Source organism: Sinocyclocheilus rhinocerous, unplaced genomic scaffold, assembly GCF_001515625.1.
Source record: "Sinocyclocheilus rhinocerous isolate Xijiao unplaced genomic scaffold, SAMN03320098_v1.1 scaffold137, whole genome shotgun sequence".
Lineage (NCBI taxonomy): Eukaryota > Metazoa > Chordata > Actinopteri > Cypriniformes > Cyprinidae > Sinocyclocheilus > Sinocyclocheilus rhinocerous.
Window position 1 is genome coordinate 396,360 of NW_015633537.1, and position 10,132 is coordinate 406,491.

Sequence of the window (10,132 nt, forward strand, 5' to 3'; positions counted from 1 at the left end):
TGACAATTAATGAGATTAATACAACACTTCTACTTGAATGTCACTACCAATCAATATTGAGTGTTTGTAATAACTTCTGACTGCGATCCAATGTGGATTTTGGTCAAATGATGAGGCAGAAATATGTTGTTAGTAACATTCTAGATTAAGAATTTTATGTGGAAGATACACAGTTACAACTTCTGTGGGGCGTGAAGAAAAAGTAATGTAACTAGTAGTGTAACTAATTACTGTTTCCAGAAAGTAATAAGTAAAGTCACAATATTACTTTTGAAAGGAGTAACTAGTAATGAGTAATATATTACATTCTTTGAGTAACTAACCCAACACTGGTGATAACGACTTTAGACCCTCTGTTGTTTTGCCGGTCATACATGAATTAACACCTACTGCTCCACCTGACTCCTCTTTTCGCCTCTATGCTCAACAACCTTGTGTTTCATCCCTCAGTCTGTTCGGTCTATGCTAAACTCTTCCTGCTCTCGCATCTTTTTTTAGAGTAGCAGAATGGCGCACACCTTGAAACTCTCTGTCCATAGATCTAATAGTTCTCTGTACACGTAATGCTGGGGTATTTATGAGGCCTTAAAATGGCACAGATCAAACAGGCAGGGCTAAAGTGGGCTGAGTTATGCGTATGTGTTGATATCTTGGAGTCGCATCTGGCATAGCTAATTCTTAGACAATGTGACCTAATCGTGACCCATATTAATCTTCTCTGTAAGCTTACTGCCTGTTTGTTTACTCAACAGAGGACAAAGGTATAATGTTGTTTTCAAGGTATTAAAGGGATAGTTCACCCAAAAATGAAAATTCTGTTATTTACTCACCTTCAAGCTGTTCCAAATCTGTATGCATTTCTTTCTTCTGCTGAGCACACACACACACACACACACACACACACACAAAATATTTTGAAGAATGCTGGTAACCAAACAGTTGCTAGTGCACATTGACTTCCATAGTATTTTTTCCATACTATGGAAGTCAGTGGGGACCATCAACTGGTTGTTGATCTCTGATAAATGAAGCCCATACAGGTTTGGAACAACTTGAGGGTGAGTAAATTATGGCAGTGTTTTGATTTTTGGGTGAACTATCCTTTTAAGGATGTTCTCTATGCCACAAATTACTGGATTAGTTGTGACCTTAAAGAAAAAAACAAAACAAACACAAAAAAACATTGTGTTATTTAATAAGTACTGTAGTGTATGCAACTGCATACTTGTTTTGCAGTTTTGTTTCTAGTAAAAATATCAAGGGTGTAAAAAAAAAAAAAAACTTTTCAAGGTTCTCTAAAAACAAGACGTGTTGTTATGCTTTTAAATAATAATTTGAATTGTAATTTCATTAGATATTTTTAAAAAATAAATTAAATTAAATTAAAAGCTTCATTTTTTAGGCTTTTGTCGTGAATGAACAAATTCTACACAAATTACAATAAACAAAAGAATAACAATTTCATCCTTATTGTAGTGTTAGAATTAAATTAAAACTTTAGAATTGAGTTAAAATTCAAATAATTAGAAGTGGTAAGTAACAGTAGTAATAGTTTTTCTACCCCATTGGCAAATTATAAAAAATAAATAAAAATAGTGACTAAAGGGAAAGATCAATTGTAGATCTCTGATAAATTTATTCTTCAGTCCTTCTGCTATTTTCTGTGTTTTGAATACTAGTCTTTTTTTTTCTCTTTTTTTTCTGCAGGTTCATCAAAAAAAGGAATGCATCATCTATTCACAGCTCTATAAGGCCTCGATCCAGTGTCTCTCATCAAGTTATTCTCTTCATCTACCCATTATTCCTGTCTAGTTTATCAAACCGTCTTGTGTTTGTAGACGACAGTTAATTCCCACTCTACGCTCTTCAGAAATGACCCCCTGTCACTTGAATTTCTTGCACGCTGGATTCTTTTTAAATCACAGAACATTGTAATCATTTCCTGTTCCTTTTTGAGCTTTCTATTAATATACTTCTCTGCGTGCTCATTATCTATCCGTCCGCCTAACTCCAGACTCTCTAGTCTCCTGTTTTTTGCTTTAGTTATTTGTTTGTCCCCTTTCTTGACTTTGCCTCTGGGAATTTCCTCCTCTCATCTCCAACTCTTGTGGCTGCCATGTGGTCCAACTTTTTTTTGCAACAGGAAGACGACGGGAGAGTAGGTACGGCGGCTTTGGGTGGAGTTGGCGGTAAGAGGCATCATCTATTTACAGCTCTATAAGGCCTCGATCCAGTGTCTCTCATCAAGTTATTCTTTTCATCTACCCATTATTCCTGTCTAGTTTATCAAACCGTCTTGTGTTTGTAGACGACAGTTAATTCCCACTCTACGCTCTTCAGAAATGACCCCCTGTCACTTGAATTTCTTGCACGCTGGATTCTTTTTAAATCACAGAACATTGTAATCATTTCCTGTTCCTTTTTGAGCTTTCTATTAATATACTTCTCTGCGTGCTCATTATCTATCCGTCCGCCTAACTCCAGACTCTCTAGTCTCCTGTTTTTTGCTTTAGTTATTTGTTTGTCCCCTTTCTTGACTTTGCCTCTGGGAATTTCCTCCTCTCATCTCCAACTCTTGTGGCTGCCATGTGGTCCAACTTTTTTTTGCAACAGGAAGACGACGGGAGAGTAGGTACGGCGGCTTTGGGTGGAGTTGGCGGTAAGAGCGGGCGTTCAGGTAAACGGCTGAAGCCCCCTCGAATGAGTGACAGCCAGGAGGGCAAGATCAAGCTGGCATTTTTTGTCGCCCTCATAGGCGTGACTCTGACGGTACTTGGCATGGGTACAGAGTTCTGGGTGGAGTTATCTCAGCCAAAACACTCCAGGAACAACCAGACATGTGAGATGGCACATTACGGCCTTTGGAAATTATGCGTTCGCACGCTATGGGTGTCAGATATTGACCCGGAGAGAGAGAGCTGTGGACCTGCAGAACTACCTGGAGGTGAGAGTACATACTCACTCATCCACCCACTGTCTATATTCAGAACAGAATACTACCATACTTCTCTCACTGTTATGCAAATTTTCTGTATGCATAACATCTGGATGAACTGCTGCATACTGTATCCCACAATGCAGTGTGCTCAAATTGTAATATGTGCTGTGAATTTTAACATCTGTTTCTTGACTTGGCTCACTATTTAAACATATAGTCTCTTAAGCTCACCAAGGCAAAAATACGTTAAAAAACGATTACAGTTTAAAATAACTGCTTTCTATTTACTTTAGTCTTCAGTGTCACGTGATCCTTCAGAAATCATTCTAATATGCTGATTTGGTTCTCACTTGTTATCAGTTATTACTCCCCACAAGAATGTTAAGCAGTACAGCTGTTTGTAACATTGATAATAATTAGAAATATTGGTTGAGCAGCAAATCAGCATATTAGAATGATTTCTGAAGGATCATGTGACACTGAAGACTGAAAATTTAGCTTTGCATCACAGGAATACATTGAATTTTAAAATGGAAAACAGGTCTTTTAAATTGTAATAATCATCAAATATAACTGTTTTTATTGTATTTTTTATTAAATAAATGCAGCCTTGGTAAGCATAAGAAACTTGTAAAAAAAAAAAAAAAAAAATTATTTAGGTATATATATATATAATATATACACTACAAGTAAACAGGAATCTATTTTTTGGATAATATATCATTATTATTATTAACATAAAAATGTGATTTAAAATGCAAAAAACAGTTTTTATTTCCAAGATATGATACTTGTACACTACTTGATAAATTAAACATGCAGCATAATGCTGTTAAAAGCATTTCTTGTTGCATAATGCATTCTGTTTCACATACTATTTTTAAAAAGTTGCACAGTGTAGAATTCAGTAGAAAGTATGATAGTTTTCTATTCTGAATATACTCACCATATTACACACCTGGCCTACCAAACCAGTGTGTTGTTTGTTTGGCTCCTGGGGAAACTGGAGGCTGAAATCATGAGATAAAAATACAAAATAATAAGGAACAATAAAGAAATTATAAAGTTTACTAAATGAATAAACACATACACAAAAGAGTTTTAGGCTATTGTTGGAAATGTGAGCACATTATATAGCATTCGTATATGTATATAGCAGGAGGAGCAAATCATGCAGAATTGTTTTTAAAGACACAAAGCAGCATTCAGCACACCTACAGTCAAACAGTGATGTTATTAATGACTGTTGACTTTCTGAGACGCAGTACTAGCTGCTTAGTGTTCTGGTTTGTGATATTCATCTTACCTCTCACGTAACAACACACATGAACAGAGAGCCAGGGAGCTTCATTTGCCTCAGTTTGTAAGGCCCAGAGGACTGTGATGATGTCTCTTGTAACAGTGCCACTGGTCCGACTGCCAGCTCTGTTAAGGAACAGTTCCACTCTCTACTTGAACCTGTCAGATCATAAAATTAGCTGAGAATGCAGAACAGCACATTTTGGGCCATTTTTTTTCCTGCCAAATTGGGAAAGATTTGGCCAATTCAGAGAAAAGGCAACTAGTTTGGTTTCTGCATCGAACATATTACATACTGTTATTGATAACTAAAATGTCTTAATGATTTAATGCTGCAACCCTGCCATAGAGATGCCTTGATTCCATTCTCAGTTATGACTTCCATGATGCATTTTTAAGAGATCTGTTCAATATTACATTACCAGCTCTATGCTAATCATATCTAGTGCAGCTCACAGCAGTGACCTTATTTGAATGTGCATGTGTGTGCCGAGTACGTGTATTTAAATTAGGCTGACAAAATAATTTAGTACAATTATTATATATATTTATTTAAACATTAGTATTTTTACATTTATGTAAATATATAAAACATTGAAATTATATTTATTTGTCTAATTATAAAACATGACATAATAATAATAAAAAAAACAATAAGCATTTAATCATGCCCTTTGACCCCTACGGAAATAATAGTGTGCACATAAAAAGGATTTTTCATACCATATTGAAAAGTGATGTTTAAATTCTTTTAACTTGACAAAGTCTCTTGAAATGTGACTTTCTTGGTGAGATATGCTAGAAAAAAGCAACAAGATACAACAAAATGGGCAAAAACATGACTGCGATTCATGTGTAGCTAAAAAATCAGCATAGGTGGGAAATGCAAGAATGTGTTATGTGTGACCCTGAATCAACTTTGAACGAATTGACAAAATATGAATTGCTGTGGACTGTAGGTCAGTGATTGGTTTATGTTCACTGGTGTGAAAATAAAACAAACAATATATTGACTTCTAAAGACACTTTATTTATGTCTAGTTAAAGCTTACAATGATAGCTTTGAATAGTGTGTTTGAATTTTCTCAGTTTCGGGGCTTTTCTCAGCAAATATTTGTATATGCAATTATTTGTGACTAAATCAATGAATTAATTAGAATATAATTGTTTTTAATTATATGTAATTGCTTTTAAATATGATAAAATAATGTTAAAAGCACATAAAATCTCCAAAATGAAAAGTATGTATGTATAAAATGTATGTATATGTGTATGATTCGATTTTTTTTTTTTATCTACAGCCGTGGCCAAACGTTTTGAGAATGACACAATATTAATTTTCACAAAGTCTGCTGCCTCAGTTTTTATGATGGCAATTTGTGTATACTCCAGAATGTTATGAAGAGTGATCAGATGAAGTCCCTCTTCGCCATGAAAATTAACTTAATCCCAAAAACATTTCCACTGTATTACAGCCTTGCCACAAAGGGACCAGCTGATATCATGTCAAGTCAAGTCAAGTTTATTTGTACAGCACTTTTCACGATACAAATCATTGCAAAGCAACTTTACAGTGATTCTCTCATTAACACAGGTGAGAGTGTTGATGAGGTAAAGGCTAGAGATCACTCTGTCATGCTGATTGAGTTAGAATAACAGACTGGAAACTTTAAAAGGACGGTGGTGCTTGAAATCATTGTTCTTCCTCTGTTAACTATGGTTACCTGCAAGGAAACGTGTGCAGTTATCATTGCTTTGCACAAAAAGGGATTCACAGGCAAGGATAATGCTGCTAGTAAGATTGCACCTAAATCAATCATTTATCGGATCATCAAGAACTTCAAGGGGAGAGGTTCAGTTGCTGTGAAGAAGGCTTCAGGGCACCCAAGAAAGTCCAGCAAGCGCCAGGACCGTCTCCTAAAGTTGATTCAGCTGCGGGATCGGGGCACCACCAGCGCAGAGTTTGCTCAGGAATGGCAGCAGGCAGGTGTGAGTGCATCTACACGCACAGTGAGGCCAAGACTTTTGGAGGATAGCCTGCACTCTTAAGAAAAATGGTTCTAAACAGTACCAGAAAAGGGTTCTTCGGCTTGTAACAATAGCAGAACCCTTTTTAGTGCTAAATAGAACCTTTTTTATAGGGTTCCATATAGAACCATGCTTTGAAAATGCCATATAGGACCTAAATGGTGTTATAAATGACCTTTTTAGTGATAGTTTTTCATTAATATTAGTACATTAATATTTGTATATATTATTTATTAATATTGGTCTTATAATATCTTGAAGTGTCTGTTAAGGTTTTACATAAAAACAACAACGACGTGTCAATTAGGTACCTTTTATTTTTTTAATGACGTGAAATTGTAGCAAAAATGACTGTTCTAACAACAGTTATTAGCATAATACATTAATGAATGAAAATGGACATTGAACATAAATGAATGCTAAAATAATTAAAACAAAATATAACATGAAATAGTTTATTGAAGACGAGCTCCAGTGACACATCTTCACAAACTTCTTGATGCCTTTAAGTTAATCATTATCTGTATTTTGGTGTGATTGAATGGCAGTTTCTCTCTGCAGATGATGAGGTTGTAGGATGTGACAGCATCTGTAAACTAAAAAGAGAACAGACAGAAAAACCAATTGGCATTTGAACGTTAACATTTATAGACATTTTAAGAAAGAAATTATTTACCTGTTGAGAGTGTGCTGACAGTCTGTGTAGTTTGATGGCTGAGCTCCAGAAAATCAGTAATGAGGAATCTTAAGAGTATAGCCTCGGTTAGGATTTTACATTAAAACAATAACCACAACAGCAGCATGTTGTGTGAATTATGTTTTTATTGACATGCAAAATTGACATTCAGTGCTCTTAACAACAGTTATTAGCTGAATACATTTATGAATGACAATTGACATTGAACATGAATAAATACATGAAGTAAAACAAAAAATAGATGTGATGAAAGAAGTTTCAGTGAAACAATCACAATCCTCTATGATGCCTTTAAGTCCATCATTTTGGTGTGATTAAGTGGCGATTTTTCTCTGCAGATGATGAGGTTGTAGGATGTGATACATCTGTGGAGAAGAGGAGAGAAGTTTCCACAGCTTAGCAGAGTTGCACACACTTATGTGACCAAAAACTAAAAAAAGATAAGAACATGTTTGTTTGGAAACCAGTTACAATTTTAAAGTAAAATTTGTGTTTAAATTTAAGAATGAAATCATTTACCTGTCAAGAGTGTGTTGACAGTCTGTGTAGTTGGATCACTGAACTCCAGAAAATCAGAAATGAGATGCTTTGTCAGTTACAGATTTGAAAAACAAAAGAGCGGGAATAAAGAACCCTAAACTCTAACACAAAGAACCGTTTCAGCATAAAAGGGTTCTTCAGAATGCTATGGTTCTTAATAAAACCATTACTGCATGCAAAGAACCTTTAAAGAACCATCTTTTTTCAGAGTGTGGCGTCAAGAAGAGCAGCAAAGAACCCACTTCTCTCCAGGAAAAACATCAGGGACAGACTGATATTCTCCAAAAGGTACAGGGATTGGACCGCTGAGGGCTGGGGTAAAGTCATTTTCTTTAATAAATCCCCTTTCTGATTGTATGGGGCATCCGGAATAAAACTTGTCCGGAGAAGAAAAGGTGAGCGCTACCATCAGTCCTGTGTCATGCCAACAGTAAAGCATCCTGAGACCATTCATGTGTGGGGTTGCTTCTCAGCCAAGGGAGTGGGCCCACTCACAATTTTACCTAAGAACACAGCCATGAATAAAGAATGGTACAAAAACATCCTCCGAGAGCAACTTCTCCCAACCACCCAAGAACAGTTTGGTGATGAATAATGCCTTTTCCAGCATGCTGGAGCACCTTGCCATAAGGTAAAAGTGAAAACTAAGTGGCTCGGGGAACAAAACATCAAAATTTTGGGTCCATGGCCAGAAAACTCCCCAGACCTTAATGCCATTGAGAACTTGTGGTCAATCCTCAAGAGGCGGTTGGACAAACAAAAACCCACAAATTCTGAGAAACTCCAAGCACTGATTATGCAAGAATGGGCTGCCATCAGTCAGGATGTGGCCTAGAAGTTGATTGACAGCATGCCAGGGCGAATTGCAGAGGTCTTAAAAAAGAAGGGTCAACACTGCAAATACTGGGTCTTTGCATAAACTTATTGTAATTGTCAATAAAAGCCTTTGACACTTATGCAATTCTTGTAATTATACTTCAGTATACCATAGTAACATCTGACAAAAAGATCTAAAAACATTGTAGCAGCAGACTTTGTGAAAATTATTATTTGTGTCATTCTTAAAACTTTTGGCCACGGCTGTTTTATGACTATATACAATTTGATCATTATCATTTTTAATTAGGTGAAAGTTGTGGAAAAGATGGTCAAAGTTAAAGCAGAAAGGTAGTCATATTGCGCATGGATAAACTGCAATCTGACTGCTGCCCGGTTTCAAGTCTAAATATAGAGGACATGAGTGAAAAAAAATGGAAATGTTAGAAGACAACAGACAAGATGCAGAGGACAAGAGAGAGTGAATGTGGATTTGATGTTGTATATATTAACCTGAGTATGTTCTTCCTTTTTCTGCCCTTCGTCCTCTCTTTCCATCTGCCTCACTCTCGTTCCCTCCCTCTCCATCTGCTTCGTTCTCCGTCTCTCTTGTTCTTTCAGTGCCATATGTGAGAGGGCTGCTCTGTGTCCTCGGCACATTAATACACAATGACCCTCACAGGGCTTCCAGAGAGCTCAAGTGCCTTTTTTTGTTTTTCTGATTGATCTTTATTCTTCACCTTCACTGTCTCATTCTTCTCTCTCACTGTCTCATTTCTCGCCCTCAGAATCAAACTGCACATACTTTAAATTCTACACTTCTGGAGAGAATGCTGTCATATTTAAGAAAACAACAGAAAAACGTAAGTTCTTCCTGTATAGTCTGCTCTCTTTCCTCTCTGCCATCGATGTGCTCTCTCATCTATTCATTTTCTTTCCTTCCACGCTGTTTCTCTCATTGAAAATTAGTCATGTGTTTCTGTCTCCTCCCCCTTCTCCATGTCTCATCATCTCTCCACATCCCATACTGTGTACATGCAGAAGAATTCATCATACTTGAGCTCTGTTTCTTGTTTAAATCATATTTAAGTTTACAAGTGCATTGGGATAATTCTTGAATATCCCAACAAAATATATGCCCAAATGTATCTGGACACCCCCTCTAACAGCTTTGGCTAGGCCGTTTAAAGGTATAGTTCACCAAAAGAAAAAAGAAGAAACTCCTGTCATCATTTACTCACCATGTTGTTCCAAACACTATTTCTGTGGAACACAAAAGGAGACATATTGAAGAATGTACTAGTCATTTTTTCATGCAATTTCAATCAAACGATGCAAAAGCACTAGAAAACTGGTAAAAGTGGTCCATACGCTATATTTCATGTCCTCTGAATTCATACGATAGTTTTGTGTGAAACAGACTGAAGTTTAAGTTATTATTCACTAAAAATCTCAACATTATCTCTGTATAAAATCAGTTAACTGTTATTGAGTTAGTGTTCCAGGCAGTGTTCGAACTATACCGTGGACTTTGGGGGAGCTTGCACTTCGTGCGCTTGCGCGTGAATGAAGGCTTACAATCAGGGTGCGAACTACGGGGGAGCTCGGCTCCCCTTAATAAGACATGTGCTCCCCTGAAAACGTGATTTGTGAAATTTTGGGGGGTCTCAAAACATATTGACAATGTGTTATTTTGATGTGCAATTTCAGTTTTGTGTAATGTGATCATCGTGGATTATTATGTGTAAAATTGCAAAAATATCATTCATTCATGCATGAAGGCGATTTATACGTAATTCACTTCAATAAAGATA

The 10,132-nt window shown here is 36.4% G+C and overlaps 1 protein-coding gene across 2 annotated transcripts in view; it reads left to right on the top strand.

Annotated features, from left to right (window-relative positions):
* LOC107744303 (voltage-dependent calcium channel gamma-6 subunit-like) overlaps positions 1 to 10,132 on the top strand; it is a 20,299-nt gene that overhangs the window by 6,159 nt on the left and 4,008 nt on the right. The window contains exons 2-4 of one of the 2 annotated variants that reach the window (XM_016557873.1): positions 1,708 to 2,162; positions 2,633 to 2,944; positions 9,107 to 9,181. In XM_016557873.1, the coding sequence (XP_016413359.1) occupies positions 2,117 to 2,162; positions 2,633 to 2,944; positions 9,107 to 9,181 (433 nt within the window). In that variant the 5' untranslated portion in view covers positions 1,708 to 2,116. Of the gene's footprint in view, positions 1 to 1,707; positions 2,163 to 2,202; positions 2,945 to 9,106; positions 9,182 to 10,132 lie in introns of those variants that run through there. The other variant, XM_016557874.1, reaches the window with a different exon arrangement.